Raw genomic sequence first — 22,042 nt, forward strand, 5'->3', positions numbered from 1 at the left:
AGATGGTTCAGCGCTTAAAAGCATTTAAGTCCCGAGTTCAAATCCCAGCAACATGGTGGCTCACAACCATCCGTAACGAGATTTGATGCCCTCTTCTGGTGTGTCTGAAAAACAATTACCAATTACAGTGTACTTACATAAAATAAATAGATGAAGGAGGAGGAGGAGGAGGAGGAAGAGGAAGAAGAAAGAAGAAAGAAGAAGGAGAAAGAAGAAAGAAGAAAGAAGGAGAAAGAAGAAAGAAGAAAGAAGAAAGAAGAAGAAGAAGAAGAAGAAGAAGAAGAAGAAGAAGAAAGAAGAAGAAAGAAGAAAAGGAGGAGGAGACCGGGTGTGGTGGCGCACGCCTTTAATCCCAGCACTTGGGAGGCAGAGGCAGGCGGTTTTTTGAGTTCGAGGCCAGCCTGGTCTACAAAGTGAGTTCCAGGACAGCCAGGGCTATATAGAGAAACCCTGTCTCAAAAACCAAAAAAACAAAAACACATAAGAAGAAGAGATGAGTTCAAACAGGAAACCGAGTCTGAGAGAACAGAAGGGAAGAAACAGATGTTTCTGGAACGCAGCAGCACACACGGCATCCACACAAGCGAACATTTCTGGAAACCATACTATTTCGAGGAGATTAACACGCAAACACCGCCGAGTGGCAGGAGGGCGGGACTAGGCGGACGCAGGCGAGGGGCTAGCCTGGAGAAATCCGGGCAGAAGATTTAAGGAGGAGCCAAAGGGTAGGCGGGGCAAGTGAGGGTCCTCCCCCAACTAGTATGTAACTGAAGTACGTCAACATCACTTCCGGCTCGGTGTGGAAGCGGGAAACAAAAGGAGACGCAAGACGCATGCGTTAGTGAGTCCCGGATTCTGGTGGGTTCTTCCGCTCAGACCTGGGGAAGCACTTCCGGGTCGCCGCCGGCTGCCGGTTCTTGGCGCGGTAAGTGCGGAAACGAGACTGCTGCCGTCTCCTTCCTTGTTCTTTCTTCCGGCTTCCAGAGAAACCCAGTTCTTTTGACTCGCCTCCCTAGCAGCTCATTTTCCCCATTTTTACTTTTAAAGACATCCTGCTCATTGGCCGTTTCCTAGAGTCTAAGCCCCACCCATCGCACATGGTCCGTCATGCATTGGTTTCACTTCCTGTCACCCAGCATTTCTTTCAGTTAATTGGCTTCGGCCAGGCCGCGCGCATTTTGCGATTAGCATCCCTATAAGGTCAAAATCCTGACGGAGACCCGCCCCTGCTTCCTTCCTGTTGGTCAATCTCGCAGTCATTATCATAATGAGCAAAGAATGGGCGGTGGTGGGTAGGAATTTAGCATACAAAATCTGTCAGTGCTTTCGGGATCGTGGTGGACGCGCTTTTTTTTTTTTTTTTCCCCCATCACACGGACCTGGGGGGGCTTTGGTCTAGGGAATGACAGCGTCTAGTTCTGCGTGGGTCAAATTAAGTTGGAACAAAAGCTAGAGTAGGGCCGGGTGTGGTGGCTGGTATACTCCTTTAATCCCAGCATCCGGGGGCTGAGGCATGCGGAGCTCAGTGAGTTTGGGACTAGCCTGGTCTATATAGTGAATTCCACGCCAGTCAGGGCTAAATGTTGTAACCCTGTTTCGTTTACTAAAAATAGGGGGAAACACCAAGGTAGACACCAACTCTATTTTTTCCTGTGCCCCTCCAACAGTGTTGGGCCAGGATCCCTGCCTTGCGTAGGATTTAAGCCCCCATAGAGTGTGTGGCCAAAGTCAAGCTCTACATGTCACTGGGTTTGTGAGCCAGTGTGTTTTAGTTCAGCTTCTTGGTGAACTTCCTGGTCAGCAGCTTCAGCCCACAGAGTTGATTTTGTTCTCTTACATGTTAGTTCATTCTTCATTTGTTTGTTATTTATTCATCCCTCTGAGAATTTCTTTTATCCTTGGTTGTGTGTACTGCAGTTTGACTGGTTGGTGAGAGAGGTGGTTCATGTCCACACCATTTTGCACTGGTTGGATGTGACATGAATCAAAAGAGCAAAAAATAAGTTTTGTGGTGCGTGTGTGTGTGTGTGTGTGTACTTAAAATGAATTTTACTGGATCTCTGCTATTGCTAATCTTGTGCATAATCACAATGCCACATTCCATCTCTGGCTCCCAGTCTCTTCTCTCTTTAAGCAACATACAGCTTTACTCATTATTTTCTTTGTTTGTCATAATAACTGAGGATGATATAATGTTAATTATCCCCATTCTTACAGATGAGGAAACTGAGGCCCAGAGAGGTTAAGTGTATTGGCCAAAATCAAAGAGCTAGTAAGTGATGGAGCCAGGACTCAAACTCAGGTCTGTCTGATTTCAAGAGGGCAGGGCAGCTTCTCTGCTACCCACCCAATCCACCCCATCCCTAAATCAAATTACAACTGCATCAAAAGAAAACAAAACATATTCACGTGACCCTTTCCCTCAGCTTAGGAGCCATGTCCACCTTGTTCCCTTCACTCTTCCCTCGTGTGACTGAGACACTGTGGTTTAATCTGGACCGACCCTGTGTGGAGGAGACAGAGCTGCAGCAGCAGGAGCAGCAGCATCAGGCCTGGGTGAGTGAGGACCCAGTGCAGCATGGAGGTCTACCACCTAGGCCGTGACCGCTGGAGACCTGCTTAGAAAAAGGTTCCTCTGTGGGGAATATTCAAGCTGGGTTCTTGGGGATAAAGTTCTTATTTTGTGGCACCCTAACTCGCTAAGGGACCATAGTATTTCGGGGCTAGATTAGATAGACGTCAAGCCCCTGACAGCCTAGGATCTTTTCTATACATCACAGAACTTAATAATTTCACTCTCACCAGAATTATATGGAAAAAAAAAAAAAGAGGCCCAAAGACTTTCCATATGTCCATCAATTTTATAAGGAACAGATGACAGGAGAGAGAGAGATTGCATCTTCCTGAGAACTGGGGGGAGAAGCTTTGTTTCAACATTTGGGGTCTCTTCAGGGGTAGGGGAAGGCAGTCCAATGCCCCTGACATGCTCTGCTTGTGCCTTGGCTCTACTTTTCCTCCTACTCCTTTGCCCACAGCTCCAAAGCATCGCAGAGAAAGACAACAACCTGGTACCTATTGGCAAGCCGGCCTCAGAGGTGAGTGGTTCCTGTGGGTGGGGCCTATGTGAAGCCTAGTAGAACAAGGCTTTACTTTAATGGCCTTGCTTTTGGCTCAGTACAATTGGTGGTTTTAAATCTGGGAAGACAGAAAAAGTGGGAACCTGAGGGGCTATGCATTGTGCTTAGTACTAAGGACCTTCAGGTCATGCAGCAGCTTGCCAGACTCAAGGCAGACAGGGTTGGGAAGGTGGAGGCTCCAAGTCGGCCAGCTCTTGCCCTGGTCCAGGTGCCCTGAGGCCTACAGAGTCTTTCTGCTCTGCCAGCACTACGATGATGAGGAAGAAGAGGATGATGAAGATGATGAGGACAGTGAAGAGGATTCCGAAGATGATGAGGACATGCAGGACATGGATGAGATGAATGACTATAATGAGTCACCTGATGATGGAGAGGTCAATGAGGTAGGCGGGGTGTAGGGGAGTGCCTTTGTTCCTAGGCTCCTGCCCCTGATCTAATTGATGGCCAAGGCATACAGAAACCCTGGCTGTACCCAGGGGCAGGATCTGGGCTGAGGCTGGCTGAGGCTCCTCCCCACCCACACCCAGCCTCCTCTTCAGGTGGACATGGAAGGCAACGAACAGGATCAGGACCAGTGGATGATCTAGGTAGACAAGCCAAGGTGGCCTCAGAGTGATTCCAGACCACCCCAACCTATTTTGAATCTACAGCCTCAGCCCCTCAGCCTGCAGAACCAGCTTGTGGCTGTAGTGCCTAAAGCTTTCCCTTAGGCACTGTCTCAGCTACTGCCAGGACAAGGTCTCCTTGGGCCCTTCCAGGCCATGAGTCTTCCCTTGAATCATCCCATCTTCCTGGCTGGTACCTCACTCCTTGGTTGCCAGGTGTGGTCCCTTTCTAGCCCTCTTTAATAAAGACACAGGACTGATTGTTTCCCCAATGTCTATTCCCTGTTTGTTGGTGGGACCCAGAGTTCAGAATCATTTCTTGGACATTGGGACGGGGTTATGTAAGGACTCTCAAGCAAACCTCATGGACCACGTTGGCCAGGATCAGAGCCCCGGTTTCTGTGATTGGTAATTCTTATGGCCTATCTTGTACCCAGATGTTCCTACAGGGCCTCAGTGTCTGCAGCTGCCTCCTATCTCATCTGAATCTCATAGCTGTGAGGCTCTGGGCTTCTGCCAACCAGATGTCTTTTTGTTGTTTTTATTTATGTTATGCTTAAAAGTGTTTTGTCTGTCTGTATGTATATCACATGTGTGCCTGTGCTATGTGAGTGCTGGGAATCGGACCTAGGTCCTTTAGGTTGGGAGCGTCTGGCAGTGCTCTTAACCGTTGAACTATCTCTCCAGCCCCTTCAGCCAGCTGTCTCAGTTTTAAGAGTAAACTGAATCTCAGAGGAGGGAAGGATTCACTTGGAGGGAACAATCAATAACTAAGTTGACAGCTCAAGCCTCTTGCTTCCGGTTCCTGATTTTCTATGAGGGGACTTTGTAGGACCAAGAAGGCTAATAGAATTTGACACTTCAGATTAGTATGGAGGTTGGAGGGGGACAAAGTTAAAAAGAATGCCTCCCCAGCCTGACCATATCATGTGTTGGATACTAGACAGAAAGGGAAATGAGATATTCTGAGGTCTGCTTGAGTGGGGTTGGGATTGTATTAGTAAATATCTCAGGTCCTGGACCTCAGCCGGGTCCAGTATAGGTGAGTTGGGCTATGCCATCTTTAATGGCAGGGAAGTCTGGGAGGCTGGTGTGGTGGAGGCGGTAGCGATAGCGACCACAGCTCTTGGTGTACTGTAGGAAACGGGGTGCACCAGGAAAAAGCACATGGTCAGCCAATACAGTGGCGCCGTGTGGGAGCAGAGCATGGGCCTCCAGTAGCTGCAGATCTCTTAAGTAATATCGAGGCCGGTGTGCCAGGAGCACCAGATCTGCACGATTCAGCTGGTGCTGAGCTCTTAGGCGTGGGATCACTTCCTCTGAGCTGCCTGCAATGAGCTCCACCTGTGGGGAAAGCCATAGCTGGAGGTGAGGAGAACTGCTTTTCCACTCTAGACCCCACCAGGATCTGGCTGATTTATGCCAGGTATTAATCTAGGCCTTCACAAGTTTCTCACGTTTCCTCTGACCTCAGAAATCCAGTAGTCAGTCTCAGTATTGTAATTCTATTGTGTGCCCATGAAAAGGCTGAGAATCAGAGGCTGTGTGTTTCCCCTGGGGTCACATGACTAACCAAAGACTAAGATTTGGACTCAGACTTGCTGAGCTATGGAGAGCTTCCTTTTAGCTGCTGGTTTTGTAATCCCGCAGGAAGTAAGTGCAAAAGACTTGGGATTGGGAGTAGGAGCAGCATGCCCTCCAGGATGCCAGCTGCCTGAGTGGAGCTGCTTCCTTGAATGGGAGTCCCTCATGAAAGAGGCCTGGTCTGAGCAATTCCTGGGATAGCTGAAGAGATCAGCTTTGGGGCGATAGGGGCTGACCATTTGCTCATCGAAGCCTGCCAGCCGGATGACTTTTTCAGCCACTGCTGCTGTACGTGAGTCCCGCTCCACAGTGAGAAGGCGACTTCCAGGGGGCAAGGCTCTCGCAATAAGCAGTGTGGAGTATCCACAGTAGGTGCCCAGCTCCAGCACACAAGCAGGGGCCTTCTCTTCCACCAGCCGCATCAGAATCTGACCTATGGGGCAAGATGGCTATTTTAGAAGACATTCAAAACAGGTGTGCCCAGAATCAAACATGCTGTGCTTTCTGAATGTTGTATTTATATATGAGGCTGACAGGCTGCTTTTGCCTTTTCCCACACCTATCTCCATCCACCTGGCCAACTTGAAGTGAAGTCTTCTAGACTCAGTTTAGATGTTCCTTCCTCCAGGAGGGCCCAGGCGAAATATCCACCCTACAGGTTCCCGAGACATTTTCAGTTTTATACTCAAATGCACTTCCCTATTGCTGATTGTTTGATTTGGGAATTGAATAAATCTCTTAATACTTAGAAGTACTTGTGCTGTCTCAGCAGACAGCTCTCCTGAGTTGGTTGTGGAAGCCTCTTTGGTAGGGAAGAAAGTCTAGAAGAGATAATTACAAAGCTCTGAGTTATGACTATTCCCCTATGTTATGATCTCTTTGAGGCCAGCATTTGTGGCTGGTTACCCTCTGTGATCTCTGCCTCCCTCAGCACCTGGTGCAAAAGAGTGGCAATAAATGTCTGCTGGATAACTGAATAACTTGGTCCAGACTCCTCATTTCTAAATGAGAGGGGAAAAAGTCATAAACGCAATCATGATGCTTCCTAATTTACCCAGGTAAGCAATGGGTCATGCGAGGTTTTTCTTCACTGTCTTGGGATTATTTCTCAAACAGAAGGGTAGGGAAAGGAACACTGACCTTTAACAGGGCCCATGTGGCTCAGGTACTCGCAGCAGCTGCTCCAATGGTCTAGTGTGGTGAGGATGTGACCAGGGTCTCCAGGCAGGGCATGGGTGAGCACATAGCTGAAGGCTCGCTCCTCAATCCGAAGTCCTGACAGGCAGTCTCGAAAGCCTCTCAGCAGGACTGTACGCACCAGCAGTCGGAAATGGTGCCGGTATCTCACCAGCAGTGTAACCACGAGTGGCAGGAATGCCAGTGCAATGGCAGGGGACATTGTCCCTACCTGGGTCCTAGGATAGAGGGAGGCTGGGGGGGAAACCTAGATGTACCATTTGCCTGTCATTTGTGCAGACTTATTTATGCAATTTCCACGCTTATACAAACATGTCTGAGAGGCTGTCCTTTGCCAAAGACACAGCAGAACTGGGATTTGAGTTCAGCCTGTGCTCTTTCCAACCTCCTGCTGTTTAAACTCAACCACAAACTATATCTCTGGTCCTGGCTGTAGCTCTAGTACTGCATTGTTCCTGATCCCACCCACTTTCTGACTTTCCTCAAGACCTTTTTCATCTGTTTCTTGGGGTGTCTTCCTCCTATCATACTTGGTCTGCCTGGACTCCTCTGATCCATTATGGGAAGCAAAAGAGAACAGCTTTGTTGTGAAACCCATTCACATTCTCACTGCTCTTTGACACAGTAAGAAGCAATTTAAAACACTACACCTGGGGCTGGAGAGATGGCTCAGTGGTTAAGAGCACTTGTCACTCTTGCAGAGGACCTAGGTTTGTTCCCAGTACTCATGTTAGTTCACAACCATCTAGCTATATCCTCAGTTCCAGAAGATCCAACCCCCTCTTCTGACCTCCAGGGGCTCACACAAGCAAACATGAATATAAGCAAAACACTCATAAATTCTAACAGCGGGCTGGTGAGATGGCTCAGTGGGTAAGAGCACCCGACTGCTCTTCCGAAGGTCAGGAGTTCAAATCCCAGCAACCACATGGTGGCTCACAACCATCCGTAACGAGGTCTGACTCCCTCTTCTGGAGTGTCTGGGGACAGCTACAGTGTACTTACATATAATAAATAAATAAATCTTTAAAAAAAATAATAAAATAAATTCTAACAGCAAACAGCAAACAAACAAAACATTTGGCAGATGGCCTAGTGGTTAAGAGTACTGGCTGCGGGGCTGGTGAGATGGCTCAGTGGGTAAGAGCACCCGACTGCTCTTCCAAAGGTCCGAAGTTCAAATCCCAGCAACCACATGGTGGCTCACAACCACCCGTAATGAGATCTGATGCCCTCTTCTGGTGTGTCTGAAGACAGCTACAGTGTATTTACATATAATAAATAAATAAATAAATATAAATATAAATAAATAAATCTTAAAAAAAAAAAAAAGAGTACTGGCTGCTCTTCCAAAGGTCCTGGGTTTGATTCTCAGCACCCACAACTGGTTGCTCACAACTGTCTGTAACTCCAGGCCCACGGGATCCAGTACCCTCTTATGGTTTCTGTGGGCACTGTATGTACATAGTGCATAGAAGTACATTCAGTACATTTGGGCAAAGCACCCATACATATATAATAGAAATAAATAAAATCTTTTAAAAATTAAAGAAAATACTATCTATGGTATTTTGGTGTACACTTGTAATCCCATCATGAGGAAGGCCAAAGTAGAAGATCCAAAGTTTGAAGCCAACCTGTACTACATTTGAGACCCTATCTCAAAAATAAATCCACCCTCTATACCATGTTAGAGTGGAGTGTCTGTTTTTTCTATCCAAGGATTTTCTGTTTGCTCTTCCCTGGAGGTGTGGGTCCTCCCTGGTCCTGTGTATTTTCTCCAGTCCTGTATTTTTATATTTGTACTCCCTCCAAAGAGAATTCTCTGTAAGTGCAAATGTGCACATGCACACACCACCCATTCTCACCATTCAGCTTTCTTCTCCAGGACCACCTGTAGGGGATAGCTGTCCTTTCCCCCCTGCTCCTCCCTTAGATCGGAGCCTGATGGGCTGTTTTTGCAAGACCCTTGGTTGGAAAAGGGGTGTCTGTTAAAATCTAGAGTGTATAAAGGAATGTGAAGCATTTGTGATGTGGGCATGAATTGATGTACCTGGGAACCCACAAGGCCCTGCTTACCTGAGCTGAAGGCTCCTAAGAAAGACCAGGTACGGGAATGGGAAGTCCTTCAGAGGAATAACCCCAAAGATGGAGGCTGGACCTGATTTCAATTATTGATGCTGAGGCTGCTGTTAACTGAGACCTGCAGTTCAGGTTACCAAACCCAGGGCAAACTTCAGCTGCCTCCTATTTCTCAGGCCTTTGAGAAACTTAGCAGAACTCTAGGGTCTTAATCTGAAGAATTAATCAACACTACTAGGTGACTTTTCTAACCCCTTGGGATCAGGACATGTGCATGGTGTAAACCAAAGTAATTGAAAATTATTTACTGAATTCAAACCCAAGGTTTCTGGGTTGTTTGTTTGTTTGGTTGTTTGGTTGGTTTTTCAAGACAGGGTTTCTCTGTGTAGCCCTGGCTGTCTTGGAACTCATTTTGTAGACCAGGCTGGCCTCGAACTCAGAAATCCGCCTGCCTCTGCCTCCCGAGTGCTGGGATTAAAGGCGTGCGCCACCATGCCCAGCTCCCCAAGTTTTCTGTAAGTGTTAGGGTATCAGTTACAGAGTAAAGTCAGACTCTGTCCATGTCTCTCAGTTACTCACATGTGGTAGAAGAAATGAACTAAAAAACACAACTATAGAATACACTGATCTCCTGTCTAGGGATTCCATGGTCTGGATCTTGGGCTGTTTTCTGATCAGCTACCTATCCAAACTGAACACTAGAGTGGCACACTATAGACAGTAAATATTTGGTGTATGTCTTTTTTTTTTTTTAAGATTTATTTATTATATTTAAGTACACTGTAGCTGTCTTCAGATGCACCAGAAGAGGGTGTCAGAACTCATTATGGATGGTTGTGAGCCACCATGTGGTTGCTGGGATTTGAACGCAGGACCTTCAGAAGAGCAGTCGGTGCTCTTAACCACTGAGCCATCTCTCCAGCTCTGGGGTATGTCTTTTAAATTAAGTTTATTTATGTGTATGAGTGTTTGGTCTGCATGTATGTGTCTGTACACTGTGTGTGTGTACTTGCTGGTTGCCAGAGGCCAGAAGAGGCCTTGTTTCTCCTGGGTCTGGAGCTATATATGATTGTAAGTCACCATGTAGGTGCTGGGAATTGAACTTGGGCCTTCTGGGAGAGCAGCAGCCAGTGCTCTTAATCACTTCGTTGTCTCTAGCCCCATGATTTGTTAATAAGTGAGTGGCACCAGATTAAGTAAAGAGAAGTGCTCAGAAAAGAATCAGAAAAGGCAATCAGGAAGAAAAGTTTGTATTGAGACTTTGAATACTCTAGTCCCTGATTTGGAGAGAGAAGTGTCTGCCATCTGCCTGCTCAGGCAGAATTCACCTTAGTCAAGAAACTGCCAAATACATGAGTAGAGAGATGGCTAAACTGTGCCTGTCCCAAAGTTTGCCAATCTAACAATTCCTATGACCCTCATGGTGGAAGGATACAACCAACTTTTAGAAGTTGTTCTGTGACCTCCACACTCATATACTTAAAATAAAAATACATATGCGTTTAATACTGGGAAGGCAGAGGTAAGTGGCTCTCTGAATTCGAGTTCAGCCTGGGCTACACAGCAAATTCCAGGTCAGTGAGGGCTACGTAGTGAGACCTTGGTCTCTCTCACACACATAAAGGACAAAGAAACTGGCAAAGAGTTCTGAGTGAAGCACATCTCCCTCCAGGTCGCTACTTGCCACTCGCATGGCACTTAAGAATTTATCTTGATATAGCACTGGGCCCACAAAGTGGCCCTGACACCATGTGATCACACAACTCATCGCACTGCACTGGCCACTAAAGCTAAGGGACGCAAGGATTCAGAGTTAGAGACTAGGACAACAAAATCATGTGACTCGCCCCGCCTGCCTTTCTATCACGTGCCGCGGGTCCGCTCACGTAGGACGCACTTTTCCATTGGTTGGCGATTGTCACGCGGCGAGGCGGGACCGGAAGGCAAGATTTGGCTGTGGCGCCGGAGCGGCTTTAGGACAGGCTGGGCGAGGGGGAGGGGAGCGAGAGGCAGCCGCGGGTCATGTGACCGGAAAGGCTCCTGACGGACGCCGTCCCTCCTCGGCGCCGCCTGAGCGCCCGGCCCGACCCCGCCATGGGGTGCTGCTATAGCAGCGAAAACGAGGACTCGGACCAGGTGCGGCAGCGGCGGACGGGGTTTGGGACTGTGGGCTACGACCGCGGGACTCGGGGCCCAGAATAAAGCCCGCAGTGGCGGGGAGCCGGACTGCAGGCTCACTGAGTACGGAGGCCTGGAGGGGACAGATTACAGAGAGGACGGCCAGCCGGGCTCCTACCCTCTTAAAGATCCTAGTCTTACTTCTGCCTAGGGTTGCGGCGGCCTCCGCCTGACTCGGCCCCTCCCCTTCCACTCTCCAGTCCCCTCGTATCTCACCGCTCGGATCCTCAGACTGGGTTCTCGGGAAACATTCGCGCTCACAGATTCCTCTGCCTTCACTGCAGCTTGGCTTAGTGGACCCATTGTAGAGATAGGTAATTTGAGGCTCTCAGTCTCCTGAGATAAATCAGGAATTTCTGTGTGTTCCGTCAACTGTTCTGCCACTGTTGGCTTGGTGTCAGAAGTTGACACCAAGTTACTGTCATTTGAGTTGGCCAGTGAAGAATTAATAGAGCGAAGACATCGGGACGTTGGGGAGCAATAGAGTTTGCTTTGACCGATATAGAGAAAAGAGGGGATTTGATTTATGAGTTTGGTTTGCTGTTCCCTGCCTGGTGCCTGAGGGTTCCTCGAGCTAGAGAGCTCCTCTCTGAAGAATGTGACTGTAGATCTTACTCTTCGAGAAAGCATCGGCTTGGAGAGACTTCAGTGTCTTGTTTTGTTTTTGTTTTTAAATTTCCATCTTCCCCTTGGTGCGTCTCATTCCTCTCTATACTACAGTCCCTTCCCTGCCTAGACGCATTTGAGTAGAGGAAGACTTTTGCAAGGCTGGGTGTCAGCCCCCTGGCCGTTCCTTTTAACAGCTGAGCCCTGATTTCTACACACAGTAGGCACCGTGCCACAAAGAACAGTTTCACCCGGTCTAGTGGAGGATACAGTCAGAGACATAAGTGGTGTCGCTGTACTTGGGAAGGTGTTTTTTCCCCCCAGTGAACCCTGCAGTTCAGGAGAATGTGATTTGTGTGTCGGGGTGAGTGCTTCCTGAGCCTCATTCATTACTTGACCAGTTTGACATGCCTGTGGCCGTAACTTTCACTTCATTCTGTCGTGCTAAAGGCTAGAACAGCAAAAATAGGAACCCACCACAAAACAACAGAAAAGGAAGGAGAAGGCAGATATCCCTGCCTAACAGCAGAGCTGTGGAGGGAAAGCTAAAATTTCACCTTCCTCTTGACAGATTCTCACTTCTGGCTGGTTTGGTTTGTTTTTAAAAAGGTCTCCTGATGCCCAGACTGGCTGCAGACCTGCCATACAGTTGAGGATGACCTTGAATTTCTGGTTCTCCTGCTTCTCCCTGAGTGCTGGGATCCTAGGCATAAGTCACTCACTATGTCCAGTTTTATGCAGTAGTAGAGATCAAACCCCAGGCTTTACACTTGCTAGGCATGTGCTGTACCACTGGGGTCATATCCCCTGTCCCTCTTTAGGTAGGCCCTCCTCTTCAGCATTGCCTGTCCCTGTATTGTAAGTGTAAGGATTACCTCACACCTAAGAGAGTCAGTCCCAGTACTTAGGAGGGTGGAACAGAATGGCCTCAAGCTTGTGGCCTATCTGGCTACACAGTAAGTTCAGGGCCTGTCTGTTTCAAAGAGAAAGAAAAATGTATAAGCAATAGGTGTTCAGAGGCCACCTATGATTGCTTCATTTGACTCCTGCTAAAATGTTTAAAGGTGAGGGAAAAGTTAGGAGGATCGAAGCAATTTAGCTAATGTTAGAAGCACTCTAGTCAGGTTGGGCATGGTGGCGCACGCCTTTAATTCCAGCACTCTGGGAGGCAGAGGCAGGTGGATTTCTAAGTTCGAGGCCAGCCTGGTCTACAAAGTGAGTTCCAAGACAGCCAGGGCTACACAGAGAAACCCTGTCGTGAAAAACAAACAAACAAACAAAAGTACTCTAGTCATGGTGTTCTAAGAACAAGACACGTACTTTATATACTGGGACAGGCTCTGGGACAGGCTCTGAGGTAGTGGTGGGTAGACACCTTAGGTCTGCTAAAGTAAATAATGAAATCTTGACTCAGGTTGTATTGGCTTAGGAAGCAAACCTTGATGTAACAAACCTACCCCATGTATCACTCATTCTATGGGTGTCAGGTGATGTCATTAATTTTTTCCCAGTGGGGTTGGGGATGACATGGCCCTATCCTGAAGGAATATTTGTCAGGAACAGTGCTGGGGAAAGGACCAGCAGCAAGCTGTGGGGGACTCCTTGTGACCACCAGCTTCCCTTAGAGACCCTTTCACCTTTGGCAAACCTTTTATCTGTCTACCCTATTGATACCAAGGAAGGAGAAAGAAAGATTGTCCAGGAACCTGGGGCAGAAGACCATAGATGTTTCCTTTTGTCATGGTGAACTGGGTCAAGTGGTGTGAGGACATTTGGGCAATGTAGTTCTGAGGAGGAAGAGCAAAGTGGAAAGGCTGAGCCTGTCTGGGGTGGGGCAGGCCAGGCAGGAGGAAGTAGCCATCATAGGGAGAGTTGTGAGCAGGAGAGCTGGCTCCTGTAACTGGGAAGCTGGTGGGGAACTGAGACAGCCCGGGAGGACTGCTGAGACTGGCTGGCGGCCACTGGAAGTCGATGGGTCAGCACTGGCCAGCATTCCTCTCCTTCTACACACTATACTCCTTCAGAAGTTGCCATGTCCCGAGCCTTCTAGGGCCCAAATAGACTTGAAGCAGGTCTGCTTATCCAGATTGCAGCTGACACAGCCAGCAGGGATCTCCACTGATGGACTTAAGGCAGTAGATTAGAACAAGGTCTGAACCAGGACAAGGAAAAGCCAATGTTAGGAGATGCAGTTTTGGGTTAATTCTAAATTGGTTCTGGTGTTTGAAGTTGTCTGTGGAGGTTAGTAAGCAGGGCTGCTGAAGACTGGGCTGACTGGGTTGGGGAGAGTGTAGTTTGTCTGGGAGGAAGAGCTCCACTGTTCTCTCAGGTCAGCAAATCAGGAGGTAGAGGCCCGACCCTGGCGAGTACCAGGCCAGCTGGGTTCTATAGTACCCTTGCAGCCTGGGGAACGTGGGAGGACTGTGCCTTGTGTGCATGTGTGTACAAAGATCCTGGAGAGAAAGGGGAGGAGAGAGGACATTGGTGACTGTATCTCGGCTGTGGGCTTGGAGTTTCTGCACTGAGATAAAGCGAGGAATGGCAGCGTACAACTGGCCTGCTTCCTTGCAGTCCAGGGACTTATCTGGCCATGCTAGGGCCTTATAATGTTGTGGGTAGACATCTTTGCTGGGCAGTACTTTCCTCGGGGAACCAGGAAGGCTGTTCTTGGGCTTCTGACTTGCATTGATTTCTCCTCTAGAACCTTACTTTAGTATTTTCCCACCTTCTCCAACTTTCAGTCAGTTCCAATAGCCTTTGTCCAGAAGGTGTTGACCAGTTACTGAGGCTCCAGGAATGTCAGTGTTGCTTTGCTCCCCTCTGAATGTTTTTTAGGTTCTCTAGGTTCATCCTAGACCACCAACTGGGCTAGTCTGAGAGTGAATGTCTCTGACTCTGCATCCACCTTGACACTTGGAGTCATGCTCATAAAAGTAGTTTTAGTATTTAAAGGTCAGAACCTTTGAAATGAAAGGACGGTTAGACTTAAGGCCCTGGGGCTGACTTTTCTCTACTGGCCCCTCCTAGGATCGGGAGGAGAGGAAGCTGCTGCTGGACCCCAGTAGCACCCCTACCAAAGCCCTCAATGGAGCCGAGCCCAACTACCATAGCCTACCTTCAGCTCGCACAGATGAGCAGGCCCTGCTTTCCTCCATCCTTGCCAAGACAGCTAGGTGAGTGTCACAGGACCAGGCCGGGACACAGGCAGCCAAGTTTGGAACATAGAGGATGGGACAAGGTCATTAGGGAGCGATGTCACTGGGTTCTGCCCTGTTACGGTGGGCTGGCGGAGTACTAGTGTCAGAAGGCCTTGAAATTGGCACCTAAGGCCTTGGAATTGGCACCTAGCACTGCTTCTTGTCTGTGACCCTCTGAAGCACCTGTCATGTCTTCTCTGTCTCTCCTTTTCAAAGCAACATCATTGATGTGTCTGCCGCAGACTCCCAGGGCATGGAACAGCATGAGTACATGGACCGGGCAAGGCAGTACAGGTAAGCATGGGCTAGCTGCCTAGATATCCTTCTCCAGCTCTGGAGTTTGCTCTCCAGTCCAGGCTCTTCATTTGGGTAGAGCCCAGAAAACTAGCTACAGATCACTTAAGTGCCTCAGGCATTCAAGTCGGCCCAGTTTGCCCAATGTGTTTGATCCAGGGTGATGAGGTCAAAGGAGTACAGCCAGAGTGAGTTTGCAATGAACTGTACCCTGTCACCATGATCCCTTGGCCTGAGGGAGTGAGGCTGGCCTGGGCAGGACAGGGCAAGCTTTGGCCTAATTGTCCTTCCCTGTCTCCTCCCTCTTGGCCAGTACCCGCTTGGCTGTGCTTAGCAGCAGTCTGACCCATTGGAAGAAGCTGCCACCGCTGCCATCTCTCACCAGCCAGCCCCACCAAGTGCTGGCCAGCGAGCCTATCCCCTTCTCTGACTTGCAGCAGGTGAGCACTCCTGGCTGGTCCTCTACCCCTTCCCACATGGCTTCCCGGGGGTGGAGGGTGGGTGGGTGGGGAGCCTAGTATTGGTGCACCTAGCTTATTCCCACTTTGGTCTTGGTTTACAGTGTTCTTAGTCTCCCCTCCCCGCCCCCCCCCACACCCTGCCCCAGCCACACACACACTGTTTATTCTCCCAGCATCTGCCCTTGCTTTTGTCCTTTTCTCTCACTTCCTTCCAGAGATAAAACAAAGGGCTTTGGGCTGGTGAGATGGCTCAGTGGGTAAGAGCACCCGACTGCTCTTCCAAAGGTCCAGAGTTCAAATCCCAGCAACCACATGGTGGCTCACAACCATCCGTAACGAGATCTGGCGCCCTCTTCTGGAGTGTCTGAAGACAGCTACAGTGTACTTACATATAATCAATAAATCTTTTTAAAAAAAAAAACAAAACAAACAAACAAAAAAAAAAACCAAAGGGCTTTGTGCATGCAAGGCAAGTGCTCTACCAGTAAGCTAAAATCTTTTTTAAATTTACCTATCTATTATATATAAGTACATTGTATCTGTCTTCAGACACACCAGAGGAGGGCATGAGATCTCATTAGAGATGGTTGTGAGCCACCATGTGGATGCTGGGATTTGAACTCAGGACCTGCGGAAGAGCAGTCAGTGTTCTTAACCGCTGAGCATCTCTCCAGCCTGTAAGCTACAATCTTAACCTAACCTTTGGGTTTTGAGAGAAGGACTCAGTGTTATAGCCCAGGCTGGCACTGATTTGTGGCCCTCCTGATTTCGCCTCCTGAGTGGTGGGATTATAGGCAAGCAGCAGCACACCCAGCTCCTTTAGCTTTCAGTCCACTGTTCCTTCTTTCCTTTACTGCCCCTCCCTCCGCTCACACTTTAAGTCTCCCTCTCATGTTGTTCTTTCCCTCCCTGGCCTCTGTCTCAGGTCTCCAGGATAGCTGCGTATGCCTATAGTGCACTTTCTCAGATCCGCGTGGATGCAAAAGAAGAGCTGGTTGTACAGTTTGGGATCCCATGAAGAGAGGGGCCCTAGGACAGCTCTTCCCTCGTCTTCACCCCGTCTCCACCCCACCTCTTCTGGCCCCCAGCCTCACTGTGGCTTTCTACAGTACCTAACCTGCTACTAATCACGGAGAAGAATGTGGAGGGAAAGAATAAGGCTGGAGGCCGGAGCAAGTGAGGACTAAGCAAGGGAAGGGAGGACCGATTGCCATCGGCCTTCATGCTCTGGTTAGGGTGAGGTTGGGGCCAAGAGGACAGGGCCTGGCAGATCTTCAGTCATTGGGAAGATGGAGATACCACTGTAGGGGTGACACCGGGAGACCTAGGAGATCCCTTCCTGCCCTTTCTCTTGGCCTCCGATTCACTTCTGTCCCCTTCCCTGACTTGGTGCTCATAGCACCTCACTGGGGATTATGACCAGGGTCTAGACGAGCTTGAGTCTGAATTGAGTTTGTATTTCTAGCACCCTGGGTTTTTACATGTTTGCTCTTTTTGTTTTTGTTTGTCACCCCTCGATAAAGAAAGTATATTCATTTGTGTTGCTGGTTCAACCTGCTCTGTCCTGCCCACTCTTTACTTATGGCTGTTCAAGTCTGCAAGCTGTGCAGTGCTGCAAGCAGAGGAAAGTCGGCAGCAGCATTGAAGAGGAAGCAGGAGACAAAAGTTGAGGGTTCCCGGGTCTTAGATGATACATTGTAGGATAACCCCAGGAGGATAAGTATTTATTCATTGTCCCTTCTCCATTGATGGTCACACTGTCAGAGCTATACAGACTTGAATATGAGGCGGCTGTGACTCTGGGCCCCTGCCTCAGGAGGCTTACACATTGCCCCTAGTGGTGGGGAAGACCCTGCTCTGCTTGTCTTCTTTTCAAGAAATGATTGTTTTCTCCCTGTCTCAACAGGGTCTCACTATGGAGCCCTGGTTGCCTTCGAACTCTACATAGACCAGGCTGGCCTCGAACTCACAGAGAACTTGCCTCTTTCTCCTAGAGCTGGGATTAGAGTTGTATGCAGCCACTGCCCGGCTAGGAAATGAAACCTTTTTTTTTTAAAGTTTATTTATGAGTACACTATCTTCAAACACACCAGAAGACGGCGTCAGATCCCATCACAGATGGTTGTGAGCCACCATGTGCTTGCTGGGAATTGAACTCAGGACCTCTGGAAGAGCAGTCAGTGCTCTTAACCGCTGTGCCATCTCTCCAGCCCCCTAGGGAATGAAATCTTGACCAGAATCACAGCCTGAGAGTAAAACTACCCTGCTCTGCTAGAAGTAGATCACAGCTGACTGCTGTTCCTTGTCTGGACGCTGAAGGCAGCTCCACACACCTTGGTACTTATGAAGATTTCTGTGAGGCATGGTGGCTTCTTCCTGAAATACCAGCACTAAGGAGGCTGAAGCAACAGGATTGCTACCTTGGGCCACAGAGTCAGAATCTCTTGAAAAAAAATTTTTTTAGAAATTGCTCATTTACTCTCTTCCCATGATATCCCCTGAATACTAAAGAGGACAGAAAAGTTTCCTGCATGGCAGAAGCTGGCTCCTGGGTCCTAAGCCAGCAAACAGGCTTTTGCCTTCACTGTGAAGTTTTACTAGTAGTTGCTGAGTGTGGAGGGCATCTTAACAAGGTACAGGGGACTTATAATCTGTTCAACAGCTCAAATCATTTATTGTCAAACCAAGCTGATTATCCTCAGGGCATTCGGTGTGTTGGGTCCTGCGAATCTCAGAGTACATCCTGCTTGGCCCGGACCTTCTTGGGCTTGATGTTCATGCGTTTCCAGACTTCAGCTGTGCTGCGATCGGCCCTGGTGACTCCACTGAAGTCAAACGTGGTGATACGGGGCAGGTTGCACAGCACGTACTGCCTGTGAGGAAGACTTGGGCTGGGGCCAGCCCTTACAGCAGGGAATGGCAGGGAGCTTGACTATGTTTTGGGAGGACTGGGTTCATTCTGAGAGCAAGGGGCATGCTTAGAGGTCTGGTACGTCCTGGGTCCACGTGTGGCAGAAGAATGGTCTTGAATTTCTTGTCTCCTCTCCCCTTGTTCCTTGGGGAAACTCACCTGGACCTTAGATCCAGGCACTTACCTGTACCCCTTTTCTTCCTCTATGGGGTTCCCATGGAGGGTCAGGCTCCGGAGACGAGGGAGGACAGCTAGCTTATTCACCTCCCCTAGGCGATGGATGCCGTTGCCGTGAAGGTAGAGGACACTTAGGTTGAAGAATGTTGTTAGGACCTGTTAGGGTAGAAATCAAAAGTCAGGCTGGACAAAGACTGGATCTCAGCTCAGCATGGACTATCTGGCAGAGGAAGAAAAGTTTGGAGACCAACTTGGCCTTCCTCTCCAGCCCACATAACCATTCTATATGACTCTAATATGCTTTCGATACTTTTAAAAAATTACTGCAAAAAAAAAAAAAACAAAAAAAAATTACTGGTTTTTTTAGTAGGGCATGGTGCCACATGGGATAGGTGGATACATGAGTTTGAGGCCAGCCTGGCCTACATAGGGAGTTCTAGGACAGGCAGGGCTGCAAAGAGAAATCCTGTCTTTAAAAAAAAAAAAGAAAACATTTTTTATATGATATATGGTTATTTTGCCTACATGTATGTATGTATAGTGCTTGCAGAGGCTATTGGATACCCCCTCCGCCAATGAAACTGGAGTTATGGATAATTGTGAGCCATCATGTGGGTGATGGGAACTGGAAGGGCAGCAAGTGCTCTTAATTGCTTAGTCATCTTTATAGCCCTTAAGTGTTTGCCTCCATGTATGTTTGTGCCCTGCATAAGAGGCTGGTGCTTGTGAGTCAGAAAAGGACATCAAATGGATGGTTGTGAACCACCATGTATGTGCTGGGAACTGAATCTGGGTCCTCTGCAAGAGCAACAAATACTCAACTGCTGAGCTCGCACACACTCTGTCTCTGTCTCTCTCTGTCTCTCTCTCTCACACACACACACACACACACACACACACACACACACACACGAGTAAATTAACCTTTTAAGTGCTTTTTAGAGAAAAAAAACTAAAGGAGACTGGTCAGGTGACAGCTCTCCTTCTTGAGTCTTATTTGCTCCTTAAGGCCCTTCCAACTGAGATGACCATCTGCAAGAGAGTATCAGCTCGGCACATACGTTTGAAGATCCTACTTAAGTTCATATCATTTACTATCACGGGAAGTCTCCAAGTCATGCCCCAAATCTCCTGCCAATGGGGATCTTGAGTAAAGATCTTTCCTTTTTCTAGAATTGTCTTTGCTTCCTTTCCCTTCTCTCATGTAGCCCAGACTAGCCTCGAGTTATGTAGCTGAGGATGACCTTAAGCTTAGCTTCCTACCTCTGCCTTCCAAATGCTAGAATTGGGAGCAAGCACCAACATACTTGGCCAAACTATTTTTTAAACTTAGATTTTTAAAAGGGGCTGGAGAGATGGCTCAGTGGTTAAGAGCACTGACTGCTCTTCCAGAGGTCCTGAGTTCAATTCCCAGCAACCACATAGTGGCTCACAACCATCTATAATAGGATCTGATGCCCTCTTCTGGTTTGTCTGAAGACAGCTACAGTGTACTCATACATAAAATAAATAAATCTTTAAAAAAAAAAAATCCAGCCGGGCGTGGTGGCGCACGCCTTTAATCCCAGCACTCGGGAGGCAGAGGCAGGCGGATTTCTGAGTTCGAGGCCAGCCTGGTCTACAGAGGGAGTTCCAGGACAGCCAGGGCTATACAGAGAAACCCTGTCTCGAAAAACNAAAAAAAAAAAAAAAAAAAATCCCAGAACTTAGATTTCACAGAATGTAACTGATGACTTTCTCAGTAGAGCCCAGCACAAGACACAGTTAAGTGCCTAATGACAGTTCTAGTTTTGCTTCAGCCATTGATAGGCAAATTGGTTCTCTTACATTTTCATTTAATCCTTATAAAACCATTATGATTATGGCATCTTATCCCTATCCATAGGCAAGCCAAAGTTTTAAACTGTAGCTTGGGAGTCTTGGGAGGCAGAGGCAGGAGGATTTCTTGAGTTTGAGGCCAGCCTGGTCTACACAGTGAGTTCTGGGACAGCCAGGGCTACACAGACAAACCCTGTCTTGAAAAAATACATACATACATACATACAAGGCCAGCCTGGTCTAGATAGTGAATTCCAGGCCAGCCAGAGATACATAATGAGACCCTGTCTCCCATAAAGAAGTTATATACCTTGCTGACAGTGATTTGTACCTACATCTATGTGTCTCTACAACTGTGCCCTTAGAACTGCACCACACTGCCTCTGCTTCCTTGATAAGGGAGTAGAAAGGCTATGAGCTGGACACAATGGCTTCAAGCTACCCCCTGGTGTCCATCCAGGGCTGGGAACTCACAGGGTCAATGGTAGTCAGGTCATTGAAGGAGAGGTCAATCCAGGCCAGATTCTCTGGATGCTGTAGAAGCTGTGAAACCACCTGGTTGAAGTCTTTCAGATCATTGAGGACATTGTTGTTGAGCCACAGGGACTGGGTCAGTGACTTTCCTGACTTTGAGTGCCTCACCGGTCGTAGACCTGTCCTTGGCTCCTCGGTTACCAGATCTATGATGACAAAATAAGAATTGAGTTTGTTTGTTTGTTTGCTATTTTATTTGTATTTGCATGCCTGGTGTCTGCAGAAAGAAGAGGGTGTAAGATCCCCTAGAACTGGAGTTAAGGGTGGTTGTGAGCCACTATGTCGATACTAGGAATTGAACTTGAGTACTCTGTAGGTGCAACAAGTGCTCTTAACCTCCAAGCCATTTCTCCAGCCCGAGGCTTGTGGTCGGCATCTTTGCTTTTCTGCCTTTGGGGCTGATAAGGAAGAACTGAAAAGATGAACATACACGTGCTACTTTGAGGGCTTGGCAGGGCGTCAGCACTCGAGTCTAGTGAGACCATCCCTTTCTGAAGCTCCAAAGATCAGAGTAAGTTTAGAATAGGCCAAAGAATTTTAGGTTAGATGGTCTTCTCATGTCCCTTGCATCATTGGGGTCTGCGTATGTGACCCCTGTGCATGGAGTAGATCCCGTTCCATTTTATATAAGAACCTGAGTTGTTGGGGGCAAGCCAAGATAATATCACAAAATGCAAAATACTATTCTAGTGTAGTTGATAGAGTCACATCAGTGCTACACCTCCATTGTCTTCCTGAATGACAAGCTGTGGAAGGAAGTAGGTACATAACCGTAAGCAATGAGAGAGAATGTGGGGGCTCTGGATAAGCAGTAGGGCAGGGATGAAGCAGATGTGTCTCTCAGGAATTTCTATGGGCAGGATGGAAACAGACTGGAAATAAGTGTTAATGTGATAGTCCACAGTCGTTTCTGCAAGGAAAAGGTCTTGGTGCACTGAGAGCACAGGGAAGGTGAGTCTGAGCTGAACTTAGTAGATGAGGAGATGTTAACCATGCAGAGGAGGGGAAAAGGGTGAGAACGTGAGTAAGGCACAAGAAGAGAGTGGGATGGAGATGTGTGTCCACTGGAACCAGGCACAAAAGCACACTAGAAAAAAATCAGACAGGAGTCAGTCCTTAGTCCCAAATGCTAGGCTAAGATCTAGGGTTTTATCCTGTAGGAAATGGGAAGTTATTGGAGTGTTTAAAATAGACAATTAGGGGCTGGAGATAGGGCTTACTGGTTAAGAGCACTGATTGCTCTTCCAGAGGTCCTAAGTTC

General features: G+C 48.1%; 4 protein-coding genes across 19 annotated transcripts in view; 2 read left to right on the forward strand and 2 right to left on the reverse strand.

Moving 5' to 3' along the window:
* The first annotated feature begins 810 nt into the window (after positions 1-810).
* On the forward strand, positions 811-6,303 carry Anapc15 (anaphase promoting complex subunit 15). 9 transcript variants are annotated; one of them, XM_029479355.1, is made up of 7 exons: positions 1,231-1,288; positions 1,668-1,839; positions 2,218-2,302; positions 2,427-2,556; positions 3,036-3,095; positions 3,383-3,520; positions 3,677-4,014. In XM_029479355.1, exons 3-7 carry the CDS (start codon positions 2,280-2,282, stop codon positions 3,722-3,724), a joined length of 399 nt encoding a protein of 132 aa, XP_029335215.1. In that variant the 5' UTR covers positions 1,231-1,288; positions 1,668-1,839; positions 2,218-2,279; the 3' UTR covers positions 3,725-4,014. The 9 variants fall into 9 exon arrangements, with proteins under 9 accessions (XP_021021896.1, XP_029335221.1, XP_029335220.1 ...); XM_021166237.2 differs by lacking the exons at positions 1,231-1,288; positions 1,668-1,839 and adding an exon at positions 811-925 and having other exon boundaries at positions 3,677-6,303; XM_029479360.1 differs by lacking the exons at positions 1,231-1,288; positions 1,668-1,839 and adding an exon at positions 825-925 and having other exon boundaries at positions 2,218-2,272.
* LOC110297465 (transmembrane O-methyltransferase homolog) lies at positions 2,851-8,667 on the reverse strand. Its single transcript, XM_021166226.1, has 4 exons — positions 8,603-8,667; positions 6,467-6,741; positions 5,563-5,759; positions 2,851-5,086 (listed from the first exon to the last, which is right to left on the reverse strand). The coding sequence occupies exons 2-4, from the start codon at positions 6,723-6,725 to the stop codon at positions 4,766-4,768; spliced, it is 777 nt and encodes a 258-aa protein (XP_021021885.1). The 5' UTR covers positions 6,726-6,741; positions 8,603-8,667; the 3' UTR covers positions 2,851-4,765.
* Positions 8,668-10,542: 1,875 nt separating this feature from the next.
* On the forward strand, positions 10,543-16,894 carry Lamtor1 (late endosomal/lysosomal adaptor, MAPK and MTOR activator 1). The gene is made up of 5 exons (XM_021166236.2): positions 10,543-10,741; positions 14,417-14,562; positions 14,803-14,880; positions 15,194-15,320; positions 16,267-16,894. The coding sequence occupies exons 1-5, from the start codon at positions 10,700-10,702 to the stop codon at positions 16,357-16,359; spliced, it is 486 nt and encodes a 161-aa protein (XP_021021895.1). The 5' UTR covers positions 10,543-10,699; the 3' UTR covers positions 16,360-16,894.
* A 1,097-nt stretch (positions 16,895-17,991) lies between these two features.
* The window catches only part of LOC110297466 (leucine-rich repeat-containing protein 51), a 23,084-nt gene continuing 19,033 nt past the window's right edge, over positions 17,992-22,042 (reverse strand). For all 8 annotated transcript variants that reach the window (XM_021166233.1, XM_021166231.1, XM_021166228.1 and 5 more), the window contains 3 exons: positions 20,722-20,927; positions 18,437-18,585; positions 17,992-18,214 (listed from right to left, as the gene is read on the reverse strand). In XM_021166233.1, coding sequence (XP_021021892.1) covers positions 18,073-18,214; positions 18,437-18,585; positions 20,722-20,927 — 497 coding nt within the window. In that variant the 3' untranslated portion in view covers positions 17,992-18,072. The remainder of the gene's footprint in view (positions 18,215-18,436; positions 18,586-20,721; positions 20,928-22,042) is intronic.

Source organism: Mus caroli, chromosome 7, assembly GCF_900094665.2.
Source record: "Mus caroli chromosome 7, CAROLI_EIJ_v1.1, whole genome shotgun sequence".
Lineage (NCBI taxonomy): Eukaryota > Metazoa > Chordata > Mammalia > Rodentia > Muridae > Mus > Mus caroli.

Excerpts from the sequence above, each read along its gene's own strand:
- Lamtor1 (XM_021166236.2), top strand. The coding sequence starts at position 10,700 with ATGGGGTGCTGCTATAGCAGCGAAAACGAGGACTCGGACCAG. Across the intron at positions 14,563-14,802 it reads ATCCTTGCCAAGACAGCTAG|CAACATCATTGATGTGTCTG; the intron begins GTGAGTGTCACA and ends TCCTTTTCAAAG. Across the intron at positions 15,321-16,266 it reads CCTTCTCTGACTTGCAGCAG|GTCTCCAGGATAGCTGCGTA; the intron begins GTGAGCACTCCT and ends CCTCTGTCTCAG.
- Anapc15 (XM_021166237.2), top strand. The coding sequence starts at position 2,280 with ATGGAGCCAGGACTCAAACTCAG. Across the intron at positions 2,303-2,426 it reads GAGCCAGGACTCAAACTCAG|CTTAGGAGCCATGTCCACCT; the intron begins GTCTGTCTGATT and ends CCTTTCCCTCAG. Across the intron at positions 3,521-3,676 it reads ATGATGGAGAGGTCAATGAG|GTGGACATGGAAGGCAACGA; the intron begins GTAGGCGGGGTG and ends CCTCCTCTTCAG.
- LOC110297465 (XM_021166226.1), bottom strand. The coding sequence starts at position 6,725 with ATGTCCCCTGCCATTGCACTGGCATTCCTGCCACTCGTGGTTACACTG. Across the intron at positions 5,760-6,466 it reads CCACATGGGCCCTGTTAAAG|GTCAGATTCTGATGCGGCTG; the intron begins GTCAGTGTTCCT and ends CTTGCCCCATAG. Across the intron at positions 5,087-5,562 it reads CAGGCTTCGATGAGCAAATG|GTGGAGCTCATTGCAGGCAG; the intron begins GTCAGCCCCTAT and ends CTTTCCCCACAG.